Below are 13697 nucleotides of genomic sequence, written 5' to 3'. Positions count from 1 at the left end.
GTAATGCTACTGTTATGTTGTCCTACTTTTGCTATCTACTTTCTGCATAGGCTCAGGGAATTTTTGTCCACTGCATCACTTCGGTGTAGACTTTGCAGCACTGGGCTGGCTGCTCTTAACCTGGAGACAGGGAGTGGGGGGGATATGCAGGTGGCTGCTGTCACTGCTTTTCATATGACTGAATAACATGTCGATTTCATAGTCCAGACACAGTGCAGGAATATATGGCACTCATACAGTACTCTTAATTTTCAGATCAGTTTAATGCTACTCCTGGCTTATGGTACACTCATCTGTCTCTCCGAATGTTCTTAACACAGCTTTCACTCCCAGTCACGCAGGAGAGGCCAGTGCAGCCCTTCTCTCTCTGGCTGGATCAGTGACTGCCCTATATAAATCTGCATATTAAGCAGATTTGGCAATTGTTCAGACAGAGACAGACTCACTTAAGTAAAAGGTGAAAACAAACTTGTTTATAAAGGCACTGCAGCAGCACTCTCAGATGGTATGCTAGTAGGGACGGCACAGAGGCCGGTTTGTTTTCTTTTGTAGTTGGAGACTGATGATTTCTGTTTGTCTTCTGCGTCCAAGTCTCATCACCATAAACCACGCGCGTGTGCGAATGCCGGGTCTCACTCTATTAACAGTTGAAAGACACTTCGCGTGTTACCGCTTTACCTCTGCACCAGATGGTTCATTTCCTCGGGGACTCCCACACGCGCCCCCAAGGTCGGGCAGACCGACAGCGCTCGGGAGCGCCGGGCCCAACTTTGAGGTGGATCCGGAGAAGGGCTTGAGGCCCCGCTTGCGGACCGGGTCCCCTGCGCTTGGCGCCGGGCTCGGACTGCGGCCGGGAGCTGCCGCTGCTCCCTCCCCGCTCACGGAGCGGCCGGGGCGAGCCGGGCGGCTGCTGCCTGCGGGCCGCGGCTCGCAGGGGCCGGGTGGCCCGGTGTTCGCCCCGCTGACGTGCGCCCGGGGGAGGAGGGCGGCGGCGGCGGCAGCAGCAGCAGCTCCCGCTTCGCCTCCCTCCCCTCCTGCTGCACGCAGGAAGCTTATCCGGCCGCGGCTTGCGCGGGGGGAATTAAGAGAAATACCCGCCGTGCCCCCGGCCGGGGTCTGCTCCCCGCCGCCCGCGGAGCGCTGGGGAGGGGGCGCGCCCGCCGCATTCCGCCCGCCCTTGGCGCGGGGCGGGTCGCTCACTGCAGTGCCCGCGCCGGGCCCGCGGGCGGGGGGAGCGGCCGCGCCCCGGCTGCAGCCCCCGGCGGGCGGCGGCGCTGCGGGCGCCCCGGGAGCGCCCCCGGCGGCCACACCCCGCGGCGGGCCGGGGCCGGCGGAGGGAGGGGGCCGGCGCGGGGTGTCTCCGAGCCAGTTCTCGCGGTGCTGGCCAGGCTCAGCCTCCTTCCCCTCCCCGGCGAGCGGTGACTGTGCACGGCGGAGCGGGGAGCGCCGAGCCGGGCGCGGGGGGAGCCCGCGCCGCCCCGCCGAGCCAGGAGGAAAGGCCGCCGAGCAGCGCGCCCGCCCGGCCCGTCCCCGCCGCCCTGCCCCATGCCCCAGCGGCGCTGAACCTCCCGCAGCGCGAACATGGCCACCACGGCAACGTGCACCCGCTTCACCGACGAGTACCAGCTCTACGAGGAGCTTGGCAAGTACGGAGCCCGCTGCGCGCCCCGCGCCGCGCCCCGCCGCCCGCCCCGGCCCCGGGACCCGCCGGCGCTGCCGGGAGCCCTGTACCGGCCACCCCGCTCTCTCGGGAGCCGGAGGAGGATTAGCTGTCGCGCTCGTAATCCTGCTCTCCAACCCCCCGTCCACCCCAGCGGCACCGCCGCCGGAGAGAAAGGTGTTCCTGCCCCCCTGGGTCGCCCCGCCGCAGCGGGTGTCCCCGCAGCCTGCCTCGGGCTGCGCGCTCCTGTTGCACCCCGAGATCTCCTCTCTTCCCTCCTTGCCTTCCTCAGGACCTGGCTGCCCCATTCTCCTACCCGAACCGTCTCCCAGCTACACGTTGCCGTTTCTTGCAACTGTTTCTGCGCTGGGACGCGACACTGTTACAGCCACTCCGCGATGCTTCAGTCCCCACTTCCTTGTCCCTGTGAAAGGACCAGGTGCCGCTGCACCGCGCTTCTCCCTCCCTCCCTCGCTCCTTCCCTCCCTCTCTCCGCACTTGTCTCCGCATTGGCAGACCTGCAGCTGCACCCTAGGACAGGGCTTTGCAGGGGAGCCCCATTGGGCAGGAGAGCAGCGTAGCAAGGGCCAGGGTAGGATTATGGGGACAGTGCTTTCGTGGGTGCTGCTGCTCTCTCCCTTCCCTTCCTGCACCAACTGCCTGGCTCTGCTGCATCTCTTCTCTCCAGCCCGGTGTCCCCGTCCCTCCCAACACTGCTGCAGCTGTGTGTCACCAAGCCCGGGCCCCGGTGCTGGTGCTCACCTTGACGCTTATTGGTTTGTAGGTAGAGGTTGAGGAAGGGGATAAAAAGGCAGGACTCTGCAGTATTGGGAGGATTCAAGCTATTTTAGGCTCCCTGTCGTGCTAACTATATGTGGGGCCCTTGTGCAGCTTCTGTCCCCCTTTCTTATACTTTAAATGTGTACATTTGTCCCTAGACATGGGTTTTGCAGTCCTGAAGGACTTGGAATTTTCTGCTAGTTTTCTCATATTTTTCCTTTTCCCCTTCTCAGGTCTTTTCTGTAGAGGCAGTTGTTATTCTTTTCCCACCCTGTTTTGTTGTTGTTTTTAAAAAATAAGGTGCTGCTTTCAAGTGCTCATTGTATAGTTCTGTAGTCCTGTAGAATTTGAGTCCCTATCCTTTCATCTTGGTCTCTGTTGTATTCTCTCCTTTTTCCTCACAGAAATCCTTCTTCCCTCTCTCTCAGACCCCTTTTCCAAGAGGAATTCTCTTTGGAATAGTTGTAATAATATCAATAGTTTCAGCTTGAGAAAATGTACGAAGCCTCATAGCTTCCTACTCACTTCATTAATAGGTACAGACTTATCCCCATTTTGCAGGTGGTTTGAGGGATATAAAAGAATTAATAACTTCTGCAAAGTGTTGCAGTGATTTTGTGACCGAGCTGGCACTTGAATATGGGAGAAATGAGTCCTGGCTTTGTGATGTAACTGCTAAGGAGACGAACTTATCGGCCAGTGTTCACAGCACTGTTCTGGGCTGTTTGTCTCTCATTTATTAATCCTTTCATGTCCTGTTTCTGTGCCTGTATGGTCTTTCTCTCCCTGAACAGTGTGCTCTTCTTACTACACTGTGTCTTAGGGGGCTTCAGGAGGCTTGAGTACCATCTGGACCAAGTTTATTGCTGATCAGATAGCATGCACTGTTCATCAGATTCTCATGTGTTATTTCTCTGTTCTATATGTCTTCTGCCCTGTCCTTAATCTGGTCCTCTCTGGGGACAGGAATTGTTGCTGCTATATTCACATTTTCAGTTTCATAGCACCTACCTTCTTTATTTTTCTTCCAGGGGAGCCTTCTCTGTGGTCCGCAGATGTGTAAAGAAAAATTCTTCACAGGAATATGCTGCAAAAATCATCAATACCAAAAAACTGTCAGCAAGAGGTTAGTGTCTCAATCTGCCTTTCTTCCCTATATTAACAGAAAATATTTCTGTGGAGTTGAGGCTGTAATAAGTTTAAGTGATCTGTAGTTGCTTGTTTCAGTCATTATTTGAGCATTGCAAAATAATTGAGTTGTGTGGCAAAGAGGAGACTGAAAGAAGGTAGTGTAGGATGATAGAAAAATTCCTGTGTCTGGAAATGGATACTCTGTAAAGTGAGGCTGTCTTTTTTCTTCTTGAGATCTTTCTTGAGATAGATTTACCTACGTGTCTGTGTGTACCAATCACTCATAATAAACAGAAGTGTTGCAGACTGATTTTGCTGGATGTCTTTTTTACTGAGGACATCTGTCTTACCAGAACAGATGTGATTATTTTTTTTTGAAGGATAAGTGCTGTCTATTGGCCTTGCTCCTTTCATGCTGTAGTTAAAGGTGGTGTGTTTGGATACTAGCAAGCCTGCCTTCAAAGGCAGAAGGAGGTTGGGTGGAGAAATCTTATGAATTTGACTTCTCAGTGTATTAGAACAAGTTTTGGGGTGGTTTTGTACATTCATTAGTCCTGGAGACTTACAAAACCTGAAACCGGACTGTAGCCTTATGAAAACAGAAAAAAATCTTAACTCTTCCCCCAAGCTGTTAGTCTTCTGTTTTTCGGGGACTTATGTACGCACGAAGACCTTGTAGTATGAAGAGAATGTGTATCTTCTGGTGTGTAAGGAATCACTACAGGGATTAAAGTTGCCTTGTGGGTGGGGTGGATGAGGGGGAGAATAAGAGAAACTGAACTGCAATAAAAGATGCTGAAAGCAAGGAGTGCAACAAGTTGAGATGTGAGAGGCAACTGTTTCTAGAAGAGATGAAAAAAAAAAGTTGCAAGTCTTTAGAGGTCGTTCATATTTGACAAAATTAATGTATTAAGCCCTTCACTATCTTCTAGTTGAGTAGAGGGCTTAGTAGGGGTTGTTCACAGAGAAATGAAAAAGAAAAAGTGAGAGGAGAAAGCAAATTATCTTGATAAATGATTTAGAAGTGAATAATGTTTTGCCTAATCCTTATAAAAAAGAAAAATAGAATATGTATTCTCCTTTTTGCCAGAATACGAAATGTGATGATAAGAGCAGAAGACGGCTTGAAGAATAGTGAAAAATTTCCATTTGCTATAGCTTACATAGAGAAGTAGTGTCAGTGGTAGAGTGCTCTGAAGAGTGATGATTTTTTTTTTTTTTTTTTTTAACTTCTGGAAGTAACCATACGTGCTAATATTTTGGTATTTAGCCTGAGTGAGGTCATGTTGGAGACCAACCAGTGGAGCCCTAGATTGTTAAGGAGGTGGCTGCAGATCTTGTGAGAATTAGTGTCCACTCCATGGTCACGTGAGAGTGTCTGCTGATGTAGGTGGGATATCCAATCTCTTGAGTTCAAAATTAGTTCAACTTAATATGGGAGAGGTTTGAAGAGTGGCTTTGCTTTACTGACAGCCATTAATGCCATGTTTGCTCCACAGACTTCCTTGTCCATCCTTTAGTGAGACCTAAAGCTCAGGAGAGCCATGTTCTCAGATGCTAGTTAGTGGACACCAGCCTGCTTAGAGAAGGGAGAGGGCAGACTGATTGCAAAGGATAAACCATTTTCTTATAAAGGAAATGGTATTGATGGTAATGCTGGAGATAAGAAAAATGGGGAAAATTGCAGGGTGAATATAGTGAAACAAAATTCAGAACATATTAGCTGAAGTCCAAAACTCGCAGAAAAGCTGACTGAGTCAGTTTTTAAGTGTTTGGTCATCTAATGAGTTACAGCGAAATATATAGGTTGTAATTGCTTTTCATATTAAGGTGATGACATGGCCCAACAAGTAGGAAAAGGAAGTATGGGCGAATATGGCCATGTTTTGATCTAAACTTACTATTTAGATTTCATACCTTCTTATAAATAAAACACACTGAGGCTGCTAGGTTGATCCTCAGGCTACTTAACTTGAGGCAGCTGACAATGATATACTTAAAAAGGTATCGGTTAGATAGAGGGTAAGTGTGAGGAGAGCAAAGAAAGAAAACGGATGTTTCTGCTAGTACAGAAGCGTGTCAGAAACAAGATCAGGTTGCACTGAAGTCTTAACTGAGGGCTAAAGAATCTGTGAAAAGTGGATGGTGACTTAACTGAGGAACCTATATATTCAGTTTATTCCTGCTGTGTTTGCTGATAGCTGATAGTACAGAAAGGGACTAAATATTTCGATAGGAAGTTAGTGAATTCACCTTGGAATAGGTCTTTAAAGCGCTGAAGGATGAATGTGTGCTATTTAGACATTGCAGCTGTAAATCAGTGATTAGGGAGAATTTGATTCAGCAGCCTGAAAATTAAAGTCTTGGGAAAAGGCATTTTAGAAAGCCGTCTCCCTCAGGAGGAGCATTAAGGTGTTAATTCTGCAGTATCCTGCATATATGTTGCCTGATGTGTCCTTTCCTCAAGCTGGTACTTCTCCTCAGGTTGTCCATGTCTCTGCCCATCAGTACCTATGCACGAGGCTTTCCTGTGCACCAGCTGCTCTCTGTTGTGCAGGTTAACCCGCCCTCCTGACCTGCTGCCCTTGTTGTTGGTTTTCTTCTAGGCATGGTCACAGAGCCAGAATATTCCCTCATGTGGGGACAGCTTGCCTCTCTCCAACTTAATCATAACCACATTTAAGATTTTTTACCACCTCTAGCAGAATTTGAGCCTGTGTGGATACCTGATGTAGCCACTGCTACTTCAAGGGCCAGGATCTTGCTTCTGGCGCAACGTGTGTATAGCCCACGGCTGCTTCACAGAAGTTTCGCCTGCTGTAGTGCTTTCCTTGATTATGTACAAGGAGATGGTAACAGGGCCTTGCTCTCCTTCTGCAGTACTTCTTGTTACCTTTGTTTTTCAAGACTCTTGATGAAAAATACTAGATAGTTCACTGGGAAGTGCTGAAAAGCTGACTGTACGCATCTGAAAAGGAGGGAGGGGAATGCTTCAGGGTGAATTGTGTGCAGTGAAAGGATAAAGACTTGAAGAGGTATGGTGTTTTACAGGGCTTCTCTGTGAAAGCTAGGAGGATGGATGTGGTGCTGGTCTTTGTGAAGGGCAGTGCTAACAACTTCAGTCTAGTAAACTTCACCCTTCATAAAATACTAAGTCAGATGTTGAGAAGAGAGTCTCTGTTTCTGTATTGTCTATGATTTTTGGGTGCCTGCTCTCTCTCTTTTTTAATAAGTTTTGTCAGTAAGAGCTGGTCTAGATTAAAATTCATATTTTGGCTTTAATGAGGTATTTGCTATTATTTATATTGTGTTGATGCTTAAGACTGCCTAGTGAGGAGCATGCCAAGAAGCTTAATGTTAAATAGGGGCCAAATGCTTGTGGAAAGGGAGAGGAAACAGACTTCACCTTAGTCAGCGTTCAGCTGACATATAAGAGCAGTGGTTATTACACATGGGGGAAATACAATGCTTCAGTCATCTGAAATTCCTATGGGATTGAATGCACAGGCTTTTACCAGAGCTACGGGTAGCGGAAAGTAATAACTGTAATTTTTTGAAAGTTGTCTTGTGGGTTTCAGCAGAATACTTTTTGATCATGAAAATTCATAGCAAGTAGTGCTACAGTTCCTAGGCAGCAATGAAGTTCAAATAAAGTAAAATTACTTTCAGTGATCAAAACGATCAAGAGAGAAGCAGTAGCTTTAGTAGCAGTAGGGAGATATTCCTGATTTGACTCTCCAACATATACTTCAAGAGAGAGTCTGGCATTGGAAAGAGGTAGGCAGTTTTAACATTTGATAATTTTTAGGATATTGCTTATACCAAATGGCATTTAGTGATCCTGCCACCGTGTGTAGTATTTTTGGCCCTTTTTTTGAGGTGCAGGATGACAAATCTCTGTGCTTTACATCTATTGTTAAATTTAATTTGCTGATGAAAATCTGTATCTTTCAACTCTTGCAAGTGACATCTTTCAATGAAAAAATTAAAACCAGCTGCCTTGAAAGTTAGTCCACTTCACTGTGTTCTTCTTACTGTGGCTTTGCTCTTGCCTGCAAAATAGAGGTGGTTTCTGTCACTGTTTTTCATCTTTCCAAATTTGTAAACCAGATAAAAATTTGCAATCTACCCAGTTATTTTGTTCTTGTTCCTGGAGGAGATTATGTGGATTGTGGGAGGAGCAGGGAATTACTTCTGTGTATCAAACCCCGACAGGAAAAAAACACTCTTCAAACTCTGCTTTTTTTTCACACACCTCTATTGTCCTGGCTTTCCTAGTGGTTGCTGATTTGGGCTTTACAATATGTTTTGTTGGAGGTGTCACTAGTAGTTTCCCTGAACACTAAAACGTTGAACTTGAATGCTGCAGAGGACCTTTAGCAGCATCAGTCCCTAACATCTGCCTTGATCTGCTCTATATGCGTTTTTAGCTGCTGCTGGAGTTAGGACTCTCTTGGACTGCTCTTGTGGCTGCCAGATTCCGAGTCCCCCGTGGGGGACTGGATCCCCCCGTGGGATTCCCCCTCTGGAATTGGCTGTGTGCAGTGGTGGTGCACTGCAGCGGGGCAGTCAGCTCTGTGCGGGAGCAGGGAAGCCCAGCAGCCCCGTCACAGGTGGCTGGAGAGCAAATCCAAACTCATGTAGGAATGTAACAGCTGTCCTCTGTGTGTGTGTTTGCAGGTTGAGAACAAATGTCCTTACTTGCAAAGGATAGCAAATCAAACCGTGTTTGCTCAGCCTTACTTGCTCAGTGGCCGAATCAGGTCTGGTCATTTGGTGTGTGAGAGGAGCTGCCCTTCCTGCAGGGTCTTTGGCTGAGAGAAGAGCTTCCCTACAACCCAGCTCCACTCTTTGCCTCTCTGCTGTCTGCAGGAGTCTGAGAGGTGCTGTGGTTAGGGAGCATATATAGGAGACTGGCTACAGTGGGCTGGGGATTTTTTGAAGGTCTCTGCGCATGTTGGAGGGATGTAGGGAGCGGGGCAAAGAGTGCTGCACCCCCCCCCCCAGAGTAGTGTGTGAGGGTGGGGACTGCTTGGTGCAGGAACTGTAAGGGGCTGGGTGGGGCAAGGGCTGCAGGAGAGGAATCAGTTGGTGGGGTGGGCATATGGATAGTGAGTGGCTGAACTCTTTGCTCTGCACTACAGCACACGTGTGTGTCAGGGGCTGGTGGCAGAGCTGCTCTGCTGATGTCAGAAACAGCAGCCATCTACCTCCCACCAGCAGCCTGCCTCCCCCTTTTCTTCCTACCTGCCTCTGCCTGCAGCCCCCAGGGGATGAATGTGTGTGTATATATGTGTATATATATCACTAGGGGAAATTCCACTGGAAGAGATGTTAGGAGAAGAGGAGGGCTCCTTGGAGAAGAGGCTGGAGCTGGGAGCTTATTGGGGGGCTGCTGAGGGTCAACCTGGCTTTTTGCCTGCCCCAACACATCAGTACAGGCAGAAGGGTGCCCTGGCATGAGAGCCGGCAGAGATTGGTGGCGCGGTGAGTGGTGGAAGCCTTGCTTTACTGTGGCTCATTATGGCCAGAAGCTGGCTCCTTCCCACTGTGGATGGCTGGGGTTACCCCAGGTTGCCTCTCAGTTTACGCTGTATATTTTATAAAGGAGCTGGAACAGAGCAGACAGGATTTCAGCTTGTGTCTGTCTTTTCAGTGGTCACATTGAGTATTAAATTTCCGGCATTAACAATGAGGAGGGGGGGAAGTGGGCACACAGATTGGGCAGGAGTTCCTACTGCCTCTGCACGAGGTTGGAGAAAGGGGCTTGATGAGACAGTTGGGTTTTTTGTTTTCCCAACATAACCTGGATTTTTATATGGCAGAAATGTGATTAGACTAACTCCTGCACATGTCTCAAAGCCCTTGGCTATAGAACATTTACCCTGGTCAGCAAGCCACGGTTGAAATATTTGCAGGTGTCCCTCCAGTGAAGAGCAGTATGTTGAGAACTCTGTAGATAGCTGGGGCAAGGGAAGCTACTTGAATTTCTTGTAAGAAGGATCCAGTGCAAAAACTATTTGCCTTTTTTTGTTTGTTTGTTTTGGGGTGCAATGTGGAGATTTCACTGTCTCCAAATTTAATCCTTCTCTAGAACTGTACCAAAACATCACTAGCAGAGGAGGAGTCATCCATGGATCATAAAGAAATTTCTAAAGAGTGCTCCCCTCCCCAACAGTGGGTTAGCACCACCGTTTCACTGTTTTAAGAGAGGACTATGATAATATTTTTGTTCCCTTCCATGCTCTGGAATTATTCTAGCTTTTTTGGCCCTGCAAATTGGGTGAAGAAAGTTTCTAAAAGGGAAGCATGCTAATAAACAAATTTCTCTCCGCTGCCATCTATGAGCACTATCTATTTGCTTCAAAACCATGACAACCAGGGCATCACCCCCATTTTCATTAATTCTGACCTGTCACCTGTTTTGGTATTTCAGGGGTTTCTTTTTGTTTCCTCTGTTCTTGAAATCTCCTGATTTTCACCAAGATACCAGACTTTACAGGAAAAAAAAGTTCATTTGCCAGTGTTTGGCTATAGAGTGAACTATTGCTGTTGGCTTGGTTGGGGAAAGAGGGCAATATTGGCTGGCACCAGGGTCACCAGCACAGGAAAGAGGCCTTGAATGTTGTAAGAGAAATTGTGGAGTATCTGACATCACTGTGTGTTTGCCTGCAACAGAAGTGATGTCAATGCCCAGAGTAGTCATCCTGGGGAAAGCAGAGGTGCATTGGTTTCTGATGGGCAAATGTGTCCTTAAAATCTTGAGGTGCTCACTATATATTTTTTTTTTTAGTCTATGGAGGGAATGTTACCCTGTAACTTAAACTACTGTAGTTCCTGATGGTCCTTATGAAGGACCATCCTTATGAAGCTTAATGCTTCAAAAATTGGGGTCCTATGAGTTAGGCTGTCATCATGTTCCTTCTTAAATTTGCTGTCTCTTTAAATATCGCTTCATACGTCTGCAATGTCTCTCCAAGCATTCTGCTATTGCTGCCTGCATGATTTTTGGAGAACAGCAGCAGAATACTTCTGAAGAAATGGGCTGGCAGTATCTTAGAAATAAGCTTTTTGAACACTGAGCATAGTCAAAGATAAGTGGAGCATGGGCTTAGCCTTCTGGGGAAACTGAGTCTGTAGTTGTTAGATTTTGATTCCTCATAGCTTTTTTCACCTTTTACTATCCATCTCCCTTTCTTTCTGTTTTAATTTTGAGTTTGTTTTGATTGTTCATTTGACTCTTGTGGATTGGGTTAGGGTTAATTAATATAGATTAATTATATTAATCTATAATGCTTCGACTGAAAATAGCCCTTTAGTAATGCTGCTTTACCCTCCTCTTTCCTCCCAGAGAATATTGCAAAATTCCTGTTTCTCCCACAAGTTAGATGAACAGACTGGGAAGTATGGTGGTTGGTGCAAGTGGCTGATCACTGATGTCTGCGACTAATTCACAGATGTAAGGAGAGCTGGTTAATGTTGTATTTTGCCTTTTTATGATGGGGTCAGGAAAGGAGGAGATAAGTGTGGCTTTACTGCTGGTGTTGGGATCTGTCTCGCTCTGCTCCTGGCAGAGTCAGAGGGAGAATTCTCCGTCTCTGAGATGTGAGTTGAGTAAATGTGATGACCTTTCAGAGAATGTGTGTGTGCGTATAACTTTCGTGTTAAGTTTCTGAGAGCATGAGTTACATATCTCTCCAAAGCAGTGACCCGCTGTCCTGCTGCTTCAATCCAAAGTTCCCATCTTGAGATAGCCGTTGTCCAAGCATCCACAGCCCTGAGCTGTCCTGTCTTACCTGTGGCTGGAGTGTGCTTGTCCCAGTGACACTGGGACAAGTCCAGGTTAGTGTTGTGCTTCGGAGAAGGTTGGTAGTTGATATTTTCTCTTTGCTAGGAGGCATGGGTGATTTTGCTGTTAAACACAAGACCCTTCTTCTCCAGGGCAGCAAAGGTAGCAACTCCTTTTACAGTGCTACTGTTACTGTGATTCTGTCAGAGTCCCAAAAATTGAGCTGAGAGCTGTTGTGGAGAATTGTGGGAATGAAGACACAGTTAATTTTAAACAAATTTTAAACAAAAACAAACCCCATGTAAACATATCTCTAAGGAAGGAAGGTGCTTGCAAAGATGAACCTGGGAGTGGGCATAGCTCTTTTTAGGCCTATAAGCCAAAGGCTAAATGGCAGATCAGGCAGGGAGCAGCAGCCTGCCTGCTGTGGCAGAGCTGCTGGGTTATCTCTGGGGCTGTTGCCATGATGACAGTGGCAAACAGGGACTGAAAAATTTACCAGATGCGTGTGAGCCAAAGGATTAAACTTTCTCATAGGAGGGAAGGGAGGGGAGGAGGGTGGGTGATGATGTATTAACGAAGGACAGCATCCTAGTGAGAAATACCAGGCTCGCTCTCCTATAGCCACTGGGATGGCGGGGGGGAATGTGGGCTGGCATTCCTCCTGCAGTCTAAACTCTGGGCAACACTGCTGACAGATTTCCTCTTTGAAGAGGGGGTGAAGACACCCTTCTTTCACCGGGTAAATCATCAGGATTTGCATTGCTTTGGCACAAGAAGTGGGAAAAGCTGGTCTCATTTTTTTTGTCTTTTTTCTATTCCCTGTACCCACAAATAATTCTAGTTCTTTACCTTGTGCTTAGAGCTTTTTCACACTAGAGTTTGTGCAAATAATCAAGTTTCAGTGTTGCCTGCAGGTTGCAGGCTATCGAACATGATGTTAACGAGCCTGCATGAGTGTCATTGGTAACACAAGGCTGTCGTCTTTGAAAATGTCTGATACAAAACCGTGTCAGCACTATTAGGACTAATAGTGATCTTGACCCTGTATGCTGCCTTTGTCCCTGCTCAGTGGAACAATGTCCCCACATATCAGAGCTGATAGCGTGGTGGGCTAAAGTTGGGCAGTTTTCCCTCCACTGGAGTCTGAGGGAAGTCCTGTTCCTACCCTGTGCTGCAGCCTCCTTTGTGGAGGTTGACCATTATAAGGACTGGTCCTAAAAGAATTAGTGATTTGCAGTTGGCTGTGGAGCAAGGAGCTAGTGAAGGAGTGTCCGCACTCAGTGCCCAAAATCTCAGAGCTTCATAGCAAAAGGTGATATCTCTTGGTTTGTTCTCAGTGCTGCAAATTATCATGGTACCTTCTTCAGGCAGCTTCAGGAAAGGCTTACCTGGTTGTGCCCGGGAAACCTCTGAACAGCAATATACTAGCATAAAATGTTCGTCTGCAGACTTAGTAAGACAGAATTGTGGTAATAAAAACTAGTTTTTTTCTAGAAGGGCTTCTTCAACTTAAGGCATTTATTTATTAAATGAGACATTAATATCTATGGAAATTAATGATATAGGCCTTTCCCACTAGCCCAAATCCCAAGTGGACTTTTTAAGCCCCTGTGAATACAGGCCACGAGTGAGAACAAGGATGTTAAGCCTCAAAAACCAGATGCTAAAAGCCTGTGGAAAGGATTCTTTCCTTTCCTTTTCCTCACTTCTACTCCTCTTCTAGGCACCTGAGTTAGCTGGTGTAGGCTGCAGCTTGTCTAGTGGAGTAACTCAGGATTTGGATGTGCTTTATCTTCTGCAGTTACCGTGTCATCTCCGATAAGTCAGTTGGTGTAGACTGTGGTAAGCGATAGCTGTGAAGACAGAGATGTTGTTTCTTGATGTTGAAGACAACTCTTTTTTGAAAGAGGAGGTTTTTTCAATCACAGGGGGAGCAGTGAGAAAAGGAGAAGCAGTCTAACACAGCCTGAAGTCTGAGGTGAATAAAGGAGAGAGAAGAGCTAGAAATCTTTAAAGTTAAGTGCACCATTTTTTTTTCCTTCCTCTGATCCCTGTTCTTTTACAGGGATGTCTCTTTTACAGGGGGTCTCCTTATCTGTGCAGCAGAATATAGTCAGTGTGTAAAGTTTCCTGCAGCTCTGGAGATGTATGAGATGTGTGTGTTGATCCTGCTACTGTGTTTGCTGCTAGAGACCTGATGTCATACACCTGACTTGAAATGTGACTTCATAGGGGATGGTCCTGTGCTTTCTCTCGGATGCACTTTCTAGATGCACATTTCAAATACCATGGGTGCCCTGGAAGCTTTTGCAGGGAAAACAGCTTGTTAAAACT

General features: G+C 47.1%; 1 protein-coding gene across 6 annotated transcripts in view; it reads left to right on the top strand.

Moving 5' to 3' along the window:
• Positions 1–1487: 1487 nt before the first annotated feature.
• CAMK2G (calcium/calmodulin dependent protein kinase II gamma) overlaps positions 1488–13697 on the top strand; it is a 117968-nt gene continuing 105758 nt past the window's right edge. For 4 of the 6 annotated variants that reach the window (XM_032695716.1, XM_032695714.1, XM_032695718.1 and 1 more), the window contains exons 1-2: positions 1489–1646; positions 3472–3566. In XM_032695716.1, the coding sequence (XP_032551607.1) occupies positions 1582–1646; positions 3472–3566 (160 nt within the window). In that variant the 5' untranslated portion in view covers positions 1489–1581. Of the gene's footprint in view, positions 1647–2040; positions 2100–3471; positions 3567–13697 lie in introns of those variants that run through there. The other 2 variants (XM_032695712.1, XM_032695713.1) reach the window with 2 other exon arrangements.

The sequence above is a fragment of the Chiroxiphia lanceolata genome, chromosome 8, assembly GCF_009829145.1.
Source record: "Chiroxiphia lanceolata isolate bChiLan1 chromosome 8, bChiLan1.pri, whole genome shotgun sequence".
NCBI classification, from domain to species: domain Eukaryota; kingdom Metazoa; phylum Chordata; class Aves; order Passeriformes; family Pipridae; genus Chiroxiphia; species Chiroxiphia lanceolata.
The sequence above is the reverse complement of the archived record's forward strand: the minus strand, read 5'-3'. Positions and strand labels throughout refer to the sequence as shown.